Here is a 15,643-nt window from a genome sequence, read left to right on the forward strand (position 1 = left end):
GCCAATCACTCATTGCAGTAGGGGGCAAAGTACAGGCTCAGTTGGACATTGATCATGCTGAGCAGGTCACAGCACAGACTCAGTCAAACATTCATTCAGCTGAGAGAGAGGCAGACTGAAAGCCCTCTCTTTCTGAGAAGGAGGAAGTGCATTCTTTGAACTGAGGTGGGAGCAGAGGGGGTGTAGTCTACAGGCACACTGGCTGCAAATAGGAACAGCATACAGTCTCTCTCAGTGAACAGAGGGACAGGGTACAGTCTCACTCAGTGAACAGAAATGGGCAGGGTACAGTCTCACTCAGTGAACAAAGGAGCAGGGTACAGTCTCAGCGAACAGAGGGGCAGGGTACAGTCTCAGTGAACAGAGGGGCAGAGTACAGTTTCACTCAGTGATCAAAGGAGCAGGATACAGTCTCACTCAGTGAACAGAGGGGCAGGGTACAGTCTCACTCAGTGAACAAAGGGGCAGGATACAGTCTCAGTGAACAGAGGGGCAGGGTACAGTCTCACTCAGTGAACCGAAATGGGCAGGGTACAGTCTCACTCAGTGAACAGAGGGGCAGAGTACAGTTTCACTCAGTGATCAAAGGAGCAGGATACAGTCTCACTCAGTGAACAGAAATGGGCAGGGTACAGTCTCACTCAGTGAACAGAGGGGCAGGGTGCAGTCTCATCCAGTGAACAGAGGGGCAGGGTACAGTCTCACTCAGTGAACAGAAGGGCAGGGTACAGTCTCATCCAGTGAACAGAGGGGCAAGGTACAGTCTCAGTGAACAGAGGGGCAGGGTACAGTCTCACTCAGTGAACCGAAATGGGCAGGGTACAGTCTCACTCAGTGAACAGAGGGGCAGAGTACAGTTTCACTCAGTGATCAAAGGAGCAGGATACAGTCTCACTCAGTGAACAGAAATGGGCAGGGTACAGTCTCACTCAGTGAACAGAGGGGCAGGGTACAGTCTCACTCAGTGAACCGAAATGGGCAGGGTACAGTCTCACTCAGTGAACAGAGGGGCAGAGTACAGTTTCACTCAGTGATCAAAGGAGCAGGATACAGTCTCACTCAGTGAACAGAAATGGGCAGGGTACAGTCTCACTCAGTGAACAGAGGGGCAGGGTACAGTCTCACTCAGTGAACCGAAATGGGCAGGGTACAGTCTCACTCAGTGAACAGAGGGGCAGAGTACAGTTTCACTCAGTGATCAAAGGAGCAGGATACAGTCTCACTCAGTGAACAGAAATGGGCAGGGTACAGTCTCACTCAGTGAACAGAGGGGCAGGGTGCAGTCTCATCCAGTGAACAGAGGGGCAAGGTACAGTCTCAGTGAACAGAGGGGCAGGGTACAGTCTCACTCAGTGAACAGAGGAGCAGGGTTCAGTCTCACGAGTTGTATAAAGGGCTTGTTCTATTTAGATTAACACAGTAGCAGCAAGAGAGAAAAATAATTGCATTTAAATAGCAGTTTTTCAAGATCTCAGGATGTTTTAAAATGCTTTACAACCAATGTTCTTTAATTGCGTAGTCAGCATCAGAAAGTAACTTGATAATCTCCTAGTGTGTTTACTGAGTGATGAGTATGGCCACTTCACTAGAGGATCTCCTCTGCTCTTTGAAGAATAATCAGTGGAATGATTTACTTCTGCCTGTTTTCAGGATTCATCCAAAAGGCCACGCCTCACACAGCGTCGGTCTAGACTATCTGCTCAAGTCGGGGAGTGGTGTTTAAGTGCACAGACTACTGCTGCTGGGAAAGCTGTCTACCATAGAGCGAGTCTGCCTCCTGAAATGGAACCATGGTCTTGGTGTGATGTTTGTTATTGAAAGTAAACTGTTTGCTGTTTCTCACTTGTAGTTTGGTGGCCCCACAAACCGCAGTACTGTACGTCAGTCGATAGGGGGAGTTGGCAGAAACCTGGCTGGTATGTAGATTTTTCAACATATGACCATTTAGGACTGAGCAACTGGGAACAATGAGACATACAACACACAAAAAGCAGATGGAAATCTGCTCATCTTGCTCCTGTAATGAGATATCAAAGTTATTAATGCGTTTTTGACCAACATTTGTGACATTACTCATTAGGTGCTAAATTTGTTTCTACAAACAGGCAAAATGAACAGATCATGTGATTTCTGTGGTGCTGCATGAGGAATGAATGTTGGCCAGGTTACCCAAAGAATGGCATTGTGATTCAAATGTTACCATGAGATCTTTTGCATTCAGCTGACTGGTGGAAGGAGGCTCAGCTCTTGTCAGGGCATCACCTCCAGCATTGCAGCAAATCCTTAACACTGCATTGATGTGTCAGCCTAGATTTGTGTTCAGATTCATGGTGTGGTCAAGTCTGATTCAGAGTGACAGTGATATCAACTTGCCCAAGATTCCTCAAGATCATTTCCCATTCTGTGTATAGTTTTTCTGATTGTTTAATCTAGTCCACTTTTCCCCTTGTTATGCACATCTTCACATGGTGTTAAGACATGTATCCATTATTTTGCCATTAATAATGTTATCAGTCACTGAGAGGGTGTAACCAGTCACTAAAAGTGTGACTGGTCCTTCAGATTTTCTCTCTATTGAAATTCACAATCATGGTTCCACAGCTCTCCATAGTATCCAAGGGGATTCACATTTTACTCCTTTGTGGCTAGATTTTAAGGGTCTTATTGCAGGCAGGTCCTTGTCATTAAGGCAACAAGAGACTTGCAATCTTTTTCTAAGAATCATCAATCTTTTCTAGTCCATTGACAAATACATTATCTTATTCAGAGAGACAAATAATAAATTTGATTCTAATGTCACATGGCACTGAAGTTAAAAAATGGCAAATATGAGAACATATTGGGTTGCTAAGCTAAGTCTTTTAATACGTTCATCAATATGTATCACTTGTGATTCAACAGAAATCATTTGATTCCTTGTATTTTTCTTGAAGAAAAACATTTGCTTCTCCTTCCTTTAAGAGTGGCGTTGTCTTCTGGTTGGGATTACTTCATTTTGATGTAGTAAGAATCGCCACATGTAAATCCTTGGATTCATGGATTTCTCCATTTTTTCATGTAGAACTTTTTTTCCACTCATATCATTCTATTTGCTCAAGGCCAGTTTGTAAGTATTTAAAGAAAGCAAAAGCTTGGTCATGCAAAATTGTCTGTTCAGTGTATTTGCCTCCATTGTAAATTGAGCAATCCCTTAAGCTTCATGGCAGACCATACTAATTATTGGCATTCACTAACGACACCTCAATACGGGTGTAAGAAAGGTATACTGCACATTTACTAGAGTGTATGTGTTTATCTTTGCTTCAGACTGTCTAAGTCGCCTGGGCTTGAATCCATTGTTCATCTCTGCCATCGGATCTGATATCAATGGAGATGCAATTCTACGTTTTTGCAGTCACATGGTAGGCCATTAACTTATATGTTTAGCTAGTTTCTTTTAGTAAAGGCATCTTTCTCTACCTTCTGCTTTGCTTGAGGATGAGACCTCAGCTGAGAAAATGAGCAGATGCCATATTAAAACCTACCACCAGGTGGCACGAAAGCACAGCCTGGGAGTGTTGTGATCGTGTACTGTGACCACAATGGGTGCCGTCCACAATATGTCCTACTGTTGCTCACCTAGGATACTCCCAAACCCTCAGCACCTATCACCAAGAAGGACAGAGCAGCAGGCACATGGGCGCAGCTTCAAATGCAGATTCCAGTCCAAGGCCAGCAGCATCCTGATTTGGAGATTTCTCAGCATTGCTGGGTCCAAATCCTTCCCAACAACATTGTGGAAGTGCCTTTACCTGAAGGGACTGCAGCAGTTCAAGTCGATAGTTCCCCACCACCTTCTCGGGGGAAATTAAGGATGAGCAATAAATGCTGGCATTAACACTGGTGTCTGGATCCCAAAAATAAATAAATGTTTTTATTACCTTTTTCCGCTCGTAACAGAAGAGTCTGGCATTTTCTCAAAATCTCCCCATTGTTACTGGGACTAAACGTGCAGGAGCTGGTGAACAGAACCCTGGTGGGCTGAACACACATTTCCCACAATTCATGGCCCTCTTATGAAGAGTGCGACCACACTGACATCAGTGAAGTCTGGGCTGGTTGTGTCCTGTTTATTAGAGCTTGTTCTTAAAGCTTTCTGCTATAGAGGCACCAGTCTCAATAGTTCACCCGTGAATATATCGAGTACCATAGTGTGGGATGATATGTTTCCTACAGGATGTTAGAGATGAGAGAGAAAGGAGGCCTGTGGCTGTATTTAAAACAGGATTGCTGTATATTGTATATGTAATTGTGCATCATTGGGTCACTTTATATTGTTGTATAGTATTTGTTGCAAGGATATAAATGCCATAAGTCTCTACATTGAACAATGGGGTCATTGGGCACAGGTTAAAAACTGCCTGATCTTTCATTGGAGTTGATCTATAATGGATGGCTGACCCCTAACACCTCTTTGACAATCTGTGGTGAGTTGAAAATATAACCCTTTGGTCTGTATGTGGACATGGCCTAGGCTTTCTATTGTGCAATACAATCATTAGTCTCACTGGGCCATAGAATTATATCAAAAGACTGGTTGTGTAGAAATGATGCCAACTCCCCGTGAATGTGACCCTTATTCACATGAAGATGTCACCTCCACCCTTTCACCACCATCTGAAACTACCTTATCTGCTACCCCTTTTACCCCCAGCTTCACTCTGGGGCTCTTCACCATGAGTCACAGTTGAAATCTACCTAAGTTCCACAGTGGTAGAGCTTGTCAACAGCTACTTGTTCACACAAAGTGTGCAAGGTCTGTACTACTGCTCACACCTGCTTGGGGCAAGTGTGCAGACGAATGTTGCTGCGGGGACCATGCCCGTTGCACATCACCAGCTTTACATATCTGTGGTGTTGCAGAAGAATGTGTTACTAACTACATTTTGTACAGTGCTACCAGGCTGTACTCAGGTTAAGGAACTGTTCTCCCTTTTTCTAGGATACCAGTGCCGTGTCAATATTACCAGAGCATAACACAGCCGTGTACTGCGCAGTAATTGCACCTTCAGGAGAGCTAAGCCTGGGCCTTGGAGACATGGACATTCACTTGCAGATAACAGCACAGTATGTAAGGGAAACCAAGCTCCTGATCCTCAGTGCATTTCCACACTCCAAACTGACTCTTCAGCTGCACAAGCTGATAGAAGGAGAATGAAACTAATTTAACTGAATGAATGCTTTTGGTTAAGTATGTAGTGCGGTATTGAACTATAGAAGTTTGAAGGTTCCAGCCTGGTTCTTGCTCAATTTTTTCCAATGAAGTCCGTTCAATTAAGCAGAAAATAAAAAGAGTATCTGTCCCGAGTCAACTTGTTCCCACTAGTCAGGTTGGCTTAAAATCAGGATGAGTAGGTAAACGTTTTTACTTGCCCCTTGATACACCCAGTACTAAGAAGAACTAGAGTGATTTGTGTGAGATTTCAACTCTGTTTTCCCTTTCCCCTGGAGAGCCTTCTCATGTCTCCCTCAACACAATTCTTAATGTATCTCTAGACTGCTTGTTATTTGTTAGGTTTCCAGGTTTGAGGAGCAAATCCGATCAGCCTCATTTGTGTGTCTGGATGGGAATATCCCCGCATCAACCATCAATTATGTCTGCAACGTTGCGAAAGAACACAGTGTTCCAGGTAATGGACTGCATTGAGCAGATAACCACATTTCAGGACAAAAGTTGCCCTTGTGGATCAGCTGAATGTTACACTGTGCAGTGAGTTACAGTTAAAACAGCTGTGCTCTCCAGTGTTTCCCAGTGAAATGGTACAACACACTGCAATGTTAATAATGAATTTAGAATCCATTCTTAATGCAGCGCAGTGGGGCGCAGCGGGGAAAGAGTCTATACTCACTGCTTTCTCAAACAGGGTTGAAGAAGCAATGATGCTGAGTTGAGCTTCTGTGCAGAAAAGATAATTCTGTGTATACAACAAGAGCAGTGTTTAAAGTTACATTGGTGCAGTGATGAGAAATTCAAAGGAAGGTGACCACATTCTTTATCCATTGACTTGTTTGCAGTGTTGTTTGAGCCTACAGACTTCTCCAGTGCTTGCAAACCTTTTGAGACAGATAGCTGGAAAGCTCTAACATACACGTCACCCAATCTGATGGAACTGCGGGCAATGAACCAGGCACTCGGGTTACCCGTACTGACAGGTAATCATTTCCAGCATTGTATTTTGTGACATGTTTCAAACAAGTTTCAAGCATGTAGAACCCAGCAGGGATAATGTCACTGGACATAGCCTTTTAAGGAATGAATGAAAGTCAAATAGTATTCTTTTCATATTTGGTCTGGAATGAGAGTCAAATTTACTGTCTTCTGAAGGACTATTTTCTCCCACTGCTGTCTCGGAGTGGCTCTGTTGTTGCACAGCTTATCAGCAGCAGACTTCCTAAGGCTGCACTGAAAGTGCCCAGCAAAAGATCTCTCTGGCGTTTGACTGGGAGAGGCGCCCCTCTCTTCAGAAGGGGTGACTTGCTCTCCACGAGAGCCACAAATGCATTGTGATCAGGAACTCACAGGGTGTGTGCGAGAAATGTTGTACATGAGGACTCATCCCACAGTCAGGTGCCACAACAGCTGAGGGTCCTGTGCCAACTGTGCCATTATTCTGGGAACTGCTCTGTATGTACACGTACATTTTAATCAAAGGTTTATAAAATCAGAATAATGTGGCAGCTCAAGAGGAACAAAGTAATATTTACCCATTTCAGGTGAACCAAGTTGTCTGTACGCTGTTATAAATACTTTGTGCCTGTGTGGCTCCCAACACCTCGCAGTAGTTTCTTTTACGCCTCCCCTACCCACCACCACTCTGACCCACACCTCCCCCATCCAAGCTGCGTCATCCTAGCTCACCACCGGGAAATCCAAATTGTGTCTGTGCAGATCAGAAAACCCTTCCTTCTCAAAACTGGGAATTTTTGTCCCATATCTAGATTTCTATTCCTGAACCAGGAGACAGCCTGGCATTCCTGCTGCTTCGCTCTGCTTCTAACGAACATTTGCATCTGAATGCAGAACAGGTTCCTAGGGCAGGGGACAGGAAGCAAAAATGCAGTTTTCTTTTATCCAGCAGTGCAGATGCAGAGTGTAATGGACACGATGCTTTTGTCAGTGTGAGGTGACAGAAATGGCTGCCATATGTTGGATCTGTTACACTCAGTATCCATGCTTATTTTAAATTCTACTTGATGCCTATAAGGTTATCACCAATTTTCCTTAACTGCAGAGCTGCCCTCGGTGATGGACGAAGTCATTGATGTTGCGCTGGGAATGTCACGGCCATTGTTGAAACACTTGCAATGTGTGATTGTCACCCTGGGTAAACATGGTGTGCTCCTGTGCAGCAGAAGTCAAGACGGAGCGATTCCTCTTCAGCCGAGGAAAGCCCCTCAGGTCAGTATGGAAATGTCAGTCACCAACAAATGACAAACCTCCAGCTTCTCAAATCCCTTCCACTCTCCTTTTGCCACCAAACTAAGCAGGTAACTGTCCAGTTCTTTGTAGGAAGTCATTGTGTAATGCGTTACTGATCAGGTTAACCCGTGTAGAGGACTTCGATAATTCTCCATCAATGATTCTCAGTCTTTGCTGTGTCATCAGCCATTGGTGCACAGAGGAGACCAGACATTGAGGTTATACCACAGAACCAGACCACTTGGCCCAACCATCCTGTGTTGTGAGTGAATTGTTTGAATTACATTTACCCTTCCTATTTCCAATCCTTTCAACTCCTTCACCTGTCTAATCTAACCTTGACTGAGACTGCCACAGGCACCCACCCTAGAATTCAGTTTCACACAGTCACCTCTGTTCTCTTGCCAGGTGTTCATTTTAGAATCCCTGCTCACACTCCAGGTCCTCCCCATCCCTCTGGGTCCCCCTCTCACTCTGGGTCCCCCTCTCACTCTGGGTTCCCTGTCCCTCTGGGTCCCCCTCTCACTCTGGGTCCCCCTCTCACTCTGGGTTCCCCGTCTCTCTGGGTCCCCCTGTCACTCTGCGTCCCTCCTCACTCTGGGTCCCCCCTCACTCTGGATACATTCACATTGGGTTCCTTGCTCACTCTGTATGCCCACCCCGCCCCCCGAGTTTCCCTCACTCTGGGTACCTGCAACCCCACTCCCCACCCCGCCGGGTTAGTCTCTTGCCTTAGCCTTGCCCCCTAACCCCCCACCCCGCCCCAGCCCGCCCCACCACTCACTGCAGGTTCCTGTTTGCTGTAGATCCCTGTTCCCACCAACAGGGATCTGCTTGTTCAGGCATGCTGACAGCTTCAGCACTTTCCCTTCCAAATAATGCTGCTCTGTTACATTACAGATGCAGAGTAGTGTCAGGTGAAGGGCTGGGATCAGCACTGCTGAAGCAGAGTGAGAATGGCTGGGATAGGTCAGCCTCCAGGTTACCTCATCCTCTGATCGGCTTCTCCCAGTAACACCAGGTGAGGTGGCTGCCACAGTCTGAAGACTGTCACCTCTGCCCAGTTACTATTGATCATGGCTGACAGGGGCCCTGACTCAAGTAGAATTGAGACAAAAGAGACTGCAGATGCTTGAATCTGGAGCAACACACAAGGCGCTGGAGGAACTTTTATTCCCCTTGGTCGTCTCCAGCCTGATGGCATGAACATCGAATTCTCTAACTTCTGGTAACCATTTCCCCCTGTTCCTTCCTCCGCTTTTTTTTTCTCTCCTGATCCCACCTGCCCCCATCATCCTATCTATGTCCCCTCCCTCACCCTCGCCATCTGCCCAGCACCCTCACATTCCTCCCTCTGGTTCCCCTCCCCACCTCCTTCCCTTTATTCCATGGTCCACTGTCCTCTCCTATCAGATTCCACCTTCTTCGGCCCTTTGTCACTTCCACCTATCACCTCCCAGCTTCTTACATCATCTCCACTCTCCTCCCCCCCTCGCCCCCCCACCTGGATCCACCTATCACCTGCCAGCTCTTGCTCCACCCCTCCCCCCACCTTTTTATACTGGCCATTTCCCCTTTCTTTCCAGTCCTGATGAAGGGTCTTGACCCGCAACGTTGACTGTCCATTTCCCTCCACAGATGCTGCCTGACCCACTGGGTTCCTCCATCACTTTGTGTGTTGCTACAGAGTATAATTGTATTATTCTATTTAATCATTTTTGTTCTCTCCCAGATGTCACCCAGTAAGCTTTGTGCTATCCACTACCCAGCCATTAGTGTGAGACCAGAAGAAATGTTGAACGTGTCCGGAGCTGGCGACAGGTAGGAGAGCTTCACGTCTTCACCAGACCTGTGTACCTGACAATAGGAACAGTGTCAGGGTTCTGGTCAACGAACAAAGCCTCAAATGGTTGTCAAGTAGAACACAGGAAGGTAATTGCTTCTGTTCAGGCCAGTCGTATTGATCAGCCTGTTTTGGTTGGGTTTGGTCCCATCAACGCCAATTGTAAGGGAAGTAGTTGTTGATGCATCATATTGCTGTGCTGACTTGCAGATGTTGGAAACAAATCCATAAACATGGCTTCCCAAGAGGTGTACGACCTAACAGTATCTGTATTTCTCCCAGCTGTTAAGATAACTCAGCCATATTTGGGGAAATCTCGGTGTTCATCTCTTGGCCTCGAGCTGTTGACGGTGGAGAATAGAATTGTCAATGGTTCCCACACGTTATTGCTTTCCTGTGATCAATAATTGAAAGTTTGCTTGTTTGGTCATCAGATTAAGGGAGCTTTGAGGCTCAAAGCAGGTCCTGTAATGGAAAGGCTGACCCTCACTCAAAATCATGAATAAAGGGTGCTTTTATGAAGTCTAGAGGTGAATGGATTCTTGCCAAATCACAACCCAGCAAGTAGCAGCCTCTTTGTATTGGGGTGGGGGTGGGAGAGCATATAAAAGTTGCAGAATTAATCACAATGGAAGGTTTTCAAAGGATTGATTGAACTGGGACACTGGAAAAGATTTATCATCACCAGTGGATATTTCAGCAAATCCCCACAAATAGGGTAAAGCTAGGAAATGATGATTGGGCTCCAGTCTATGTTATTAATCGCATTATTTGTCATCATACTGCAGACAGAGGCACAGCTTTCATTTGCTGTACATTCTCATTGGAGCAGTCATTCTGAGGCAAGGTAGATCAGTTGAAACCGCACTATCAAGTCATGTGGTAGAACAGGTGGGATTCTCTACAAGCCTTGTAACCACATACTGAAATGCAGAATTTCTAGATTTTACATTTGTAGAAACTTAGTGAAGCATGAACAGAAATACTGCAATTAAGCACACTCAAAGAGAAGGTGAAAAATCCTTAAACCTGCTCTCTAATCTCACCTCATTCTGTGGTAGCTGCAACTATCATCTGCCCACCCTAATCACACAATAGCAACAGTTTGAAAGGATTAGTGCTAAAAAACAAGGCGATTTCCTTTGATGGTGCAGATTAGCGCAGAACTAGCGAATTAACAAAATATGTGAAGGATGATGCTGTACAAAAATAAATGAACTGAGAATCATTTAATGAGTTATTTACATTGTCAGTCAGGGATGACAAAAAATATGGCCAAGCCAAAGGTAGTTTTCTTCCACATTTCTGGATTAGTTGCCTTCAAAAGTGCAAAGCCGCCGCCGAGTATGGTAGAAAGGGAAAAATTCCAACTTGTCAACCTCGCGTGCGTGGGATTCAGGCTCTTCACTGCAAGCTTGTTCTTTCATGCCTGTTGCGCTTATTCTAGTAACAAGGAGATTGCACAGCAACCTCCTGGCTTTGATCACGGACCGCTAGCACACCCTTGGCAATAATCTTCCTCTTGCTCAATTTATGGGAGTGCCCATCTATCTGGTTGGGGACATCTTAAACACGAAACCTTCTCACCTGAGTGGATTTTCTCCCCCAACCTCCAACTCACCCCTCTGCATGTTTGGAGTAATCATTAATCGATTGGTTGGATAGATTTCATTCTGTTGTCCTTCCCGAACAGGACAGATTTTCTTTTCCTATTACTGTCCTGAAGAATTAAACAAAATTGCTCATGTGCTGAACTGTAAAGATGTTGAACAGGCCAAATAAGTTTGAGAAACTGCCAGGCCAGCCAATTTGATCTGTATCAGCTCGGGAATGCCCATTTTGAAGAACTGGAGGGAAGGAAGCAAGAGAGATTTACAGTATTTCTTGATTTATATATAAGGAATTCAAGGAGCGTCTTAAATTGACAAATGACCCCCAAAACGTGCACAAGCACTGCTCTGTTTTAACAAACTGGACAATATTTCAGAATGTTGTAATGGAGTTGTAGAAATTTACTTCATTGGTGGGGTTTCTTGGATACCTGAAGTGGAAAAATTTGCTGTGTTAGGGAGATTGGGCAAAGGAACGGACTAATTGGATAGCTGTTTCAAAGGGCCCGCATAGACATAATCAACCAAATAGCCCGTTTCACTGAATCATTTGATGATCTTGCATATTTGAAGTAAATCAAGATCTTATTCCCATCTAGTGAAATATTCCTCCAAAATTGAATCAAAATTTAACTGGACATTAATGTTTCCAACAAATTCAGTGCACTTTAGAAGCCAACATGGGGCTAATGTAATGCAGTATCTGAGCTGGTGGTTCAGTTATTGGTGTTGTCTTCTGCTCAGTACGTGAAACGAGCTCTTTTTGTGGCATCTTTCCTGTGGCTAGATTGGTTAGATAGGAATTGTCTTCCTATTTATAAGAAGCATCATGTATATATAAGTTTTATATTTCAACTTCATTTCTGGGTGAATTATTACAAGTGAATTACTAGAGCAAATGTAATAGCTTACATTTAATGAAGTTTCTGTCTGAAGATTACATCTAAAAGTTCATTATTTTAGAAGAACCACAGGGCCATTTATCAGGAGTCATCTGCAAATGTCTCAGAGAATAGAGTGAGCAAGCACCTGCCTGTGATAATCAGTCAGTGTTTGGTGAGGCAGTGTTGACCGCGGTTTACTCTCGACCTGCAGAACCTAGTGGTGTGCTGGAAAAACAGAGAAGAGTTCCACTCATTAGCCCTTTATCTCTTGCAAGTTCATGATTGAAGAGTTTGGGAGAAGAAAGTGTGCACTGATAGATACTCACAGCATTCACCAGCTGTGCTATTTTTGACATTGCCTGTGTACGGTGCTGCCAAGTCCACTAGCACTGTGCAATCTGACATCATGCAGTCATGATTTATTGGACTGGGCTTGTACAGCCTGCTGATGTTCCCCAGCAAAGTGTTGGTGGGGTGCGGCGGTTCCAGCTTGTGGCTGAGGAGGATGTGATGTGTTGTCTCCTCCGGCCCATGTGGCCTACTCAGCATCACTGAAAGCTGTACAGTCAAAGCAACACATCAATACCGGCATCGTCAGGATATTCAATCTGTCAAAAATGTAAATAAAGAATACCAAAAAAAAGTAGCTTGTATTCTGTTTACAAGTAGTGTCAAGTATTAAATTGGGTAAGTTGGTTTATTATTTTCACAGGTACCGAGGTACAATGAAAAACTTGTCTTGCATACCATTCATACAGATCAATTCATTACAACAGTGCATTGAGATAACAGGATGCAGAATAAAGTGTTACTGTTACAGAGAAAGTGCAGTACAGGTAGACAATAGATCAAGAGTCCATCTTACCATACTAGGGAACTGTTCAATAGTCTTTTAATGGTGGGATAGAAGCCGTCCTTGAGCCTGGTATTAAAAATTAGAGCAGCAAAATCTGAGCCATTTTGCTTCACGCCTGGTGAATGGTGTGTGGGGTCGATCAGACCAAATGCCCAGCGCAATGGAAAGTTCACCTTTGCTGTCAGATTTGGTTATTAGCCGTTGCCACTTACTCCAGTTAATGACGTGATAGCTTGCATCCTTGTTTGGAACAAGCCAGTCGTGGTTTGCACCCCAGAATTCTCTCAAAATGTATGGACCCAGGTGATCTACAGTTGACCAAACTGCAACAAGTTGCCCAGGAAGCAGTTTTGCATTGTAGTACAAGTATATTGATTGTTGATTTTATTTTAATAGATGACTGGACTCTTGATATATGTAACATCTTATCAATTCATGTGAAACAGAATTAAACACTTAAAATTGTATTGGAATTAGCACATGTTTGCTTGTTAACCTTTTAGGCATATTTAGGCAGCAGTGATAGGGAATAAAACAGAAGTACTTCTGGTCGTGTGCCTAAAGCGCTCTGTATGTTTTTACTTCCTTGTCACATTTGTCCTCTTTAATTCCCTCAAAGGCATTTCTTGGTGCCTCCTTTCTTACTAATGGCCAATATTTTCCACTGTTTGTCTTCACGGCAATAGCAACGGATCTTGCTCTACTTAAGCCTGCATTTTTAGTTAATCGCTCCGATCCACCTGAACCCATTCATTGGAAGCTAATATACCTGTGGTTTCAAAAGTATGAAAGTCAGCGACTTACGCATACATTTGTTAAATCCTTAGACAATAATCTCAGATCAATGGTCGCCGCACCACTGCGGAATGCAATTTTTTAATTGATTACCAGCTGCAGTTTTCTCATTTTCAGCCGTATAAATATCTTGCAATTATTAATAAAGTATTATTTTGTAAAATACAATGGGGAAAGTTTATAATATCTTTTTTCCTCAGCTCCCAAGTCTGTAAAATCCAACATCAGAGATAGTGTGAGAAGTAACAAGACAAAGGCTTTTGTTTCATAAATGTGCGTGGTTTGTATTCATTGGGGTAGGGGATTGTGCAGGCACTTACCCCTTAACACACTGTCCTTTCCACCCTTGCCTACCAAGGATTACTTTGTTCATTGCTTCCTTGAACCATCTGTTCACCTTCCTCAGCTCCTTCTGCCTTTTCCCTGCCTATCAGCCAAATATCCTGCTGGTTCCTCTCCTGCTGCTGTATCCCTTTAGTTTCTCTCCATCTCTCCCCGGGTCCTCTCTAAGATCCTGAAGGGTTTTCACAGAGTGGATGTGGAGGGGATGTTTCCTCTTGTGGGAGAACCCAGAAAATGGTTCACTCTTTAAAATTATGGGGCTGCCCACTTAAGACAGAGATAAGATGAAAAATTTCTTTTGAGTGTCTTTGGAATTCATTTCCTCAGAAGTGGTGGAATTAGAGTTTTTGTATATTTTTAAGGGAGAGGTAGAGAGATACTTGATAAGCAAGGGAGTGAAAGGTTACCACAGTGGGCAGGAATATCAAGTTGAGGTTAATCAGATCAGCCATGACCTTATGGAGTGGCAGAGCAGGCTCCTGGGGCCATGTGGCAGAGTCATCACATACATTCAGGGCGGAGATTAACGGATATTTGAACAACAAGGGAATTAAGGCCTAAGGAGAGAGAGTGGGAAAGTGGTGTTGAGGCCAAAACTGGATTGGCCATGAGCCAGCAACCCAGGTTCAATTCCAGCTGCTGTCTGTAAGGAGTTTGTACGTTCTCCCCGTGTCTGTGTGGGTTTCCTCTGGGTGCTCCGGTTTCCTCCCACATTCCAAAGACGTACAGGTCAGGAGTTGTGGGCATGCTATGTTGGCACTGGAAGAGTGGAAACACTTGAGGGCTGCCCCCAGCACATTCTCAGTAACGTAAAAAGATGCATTTCACTGTGTGTTTTGACGTATATGTGACTAATAAATAAACATATTATCTTATTGAATGGCTGACCAGGCTTGAGGGAGTAAGTTGCCTACTGCTGGTTTACATGGACTTCTGAAAGACTTTTGACAAGGTTCTGCGTGGTAGGCTGATCTAGAAAGTTAAGGCACAAGGGATCAGAGGCATGCTGACAAACTGGATCCTAAATTGGCTTGGTGATAGGAGGCAGAAGGTTGTAGGTATTTTTCTGACTGGAACTCTGTAACATTTTGTATACTGCAGGGATCAGTGCTGGGACCTTTGTTGTTTGCAATACATATATAAATGATTTGGATGAGAATGTATGTGGTCTGATTAGTAAGTTTGCAGACGACATGAAAATTGGTGGAGTCGTAGATAGCAAAGCAGGTTGACTAAGAATAGAGCAGGGCATAGATCAGCTGTAAAGCTGGGCAGAGCAGTGGCAGATGGAATTTAATCCAGACAAGTGTGAGCTAATGCACTTTAGGAAGCTAAGTTCTGGTAGGACATGTAAAGTAAATGACAGGGATGCACAGAAGGACCTAGGGATGCAAGTCCATAGCTCACTAAAAGTGGCCACACAGGTGGATAGGATAGTGAAGAAGGCATTTAGTATGCTTGTCTTCATAGGCTAAGGCATTGAGTATAAGAGTTGGGGCTTTATGTTGCAGCATTGGTTAGACCACAATTTGTAGCATTGTGTACAGTTCTGTTGGAGGGTTCCTACGTTCCTATGGAGGGTTGTAGCTATAAGAAGAGATTGGAAAGGCTGGGTTTATTTTCCCTGGACTGTAGGAGGCTGAGGGGTGACCTGAGGGAGGTTTATAAAATTACGAGGGGCATAGATAGAATCTTTTTCCCAGAGCAGGGGAGTCCAGAACTAGAGGGCACAGGTTCATGGTGAGAGGGGAGACACTGAAAGGAAATCTGAGGGGTAAGTTTTTCACACAGAGGGTGGTAGTTATCTGGAAAGAGCTGCCAGAGGAGGTGGTAGTGGCAGATGCAATTACAGAG

General features: G+C 44.4%; 1 protein-coding gene across 4 annotated transcripts in view; it reads left to right on the top strand.

Moving 5' to 3' along the window:
• Positions 1-15,643, top strand: part of zgc:136858 (uncharacterized protein LOC678543 homolog) — a 54,129-nt gene that overhangs the window by 26,602 nt on the left and 11,884 nt on the right. For 3 of the 4 annotated variants that reach the window (XM_052030351.1, XM_052030348.1, XM_052030349.1), the window contains 7 exons: positions 1,850-1,916; positions 3,307-3,401; positions 4,982-5,110; positions 5,555-5,669; positions 6,055-6,192; positions 7,272-7,438; positions 9,192-9,280. In XM_052030351.1, the coding sequence (XP_051886311.1) occupies positions 1,850-1,916; positions 3,307-3,401; positions 4,982-5,110; positions 5,555-5,669; positions 6,055-6,192; positions 7,272-7,438; positions 9,192-9,280 (800 nt within the window). The remainder of the gene's footprint in view (positions 1-1,849; positions 1,917-3,306; positions 3,402-4,981; positions 5,111-5,554; positions 5,670-6,054; positions 6,193-7,271; positions 7,439-9,191; positions 9,281-15,643) is intronic. The other variant, XM_052030350.1, reaches the window with a different exon arrangement.

This window comes from Pristis pectinata, chromosome 15, assembly GCF_009764475.1.
Source record: "Pristis pectinata isolate sPriPec2 chromosome 15, sPriPec2.1.pri, whole genome shotgun sequence".
Lineage (NCBI taxonomy): Eukaryota > Metazoa > Chordata > Chondrichthyes > Rhinopristiformes > Pristidae > Pristis > Pristis pectinata.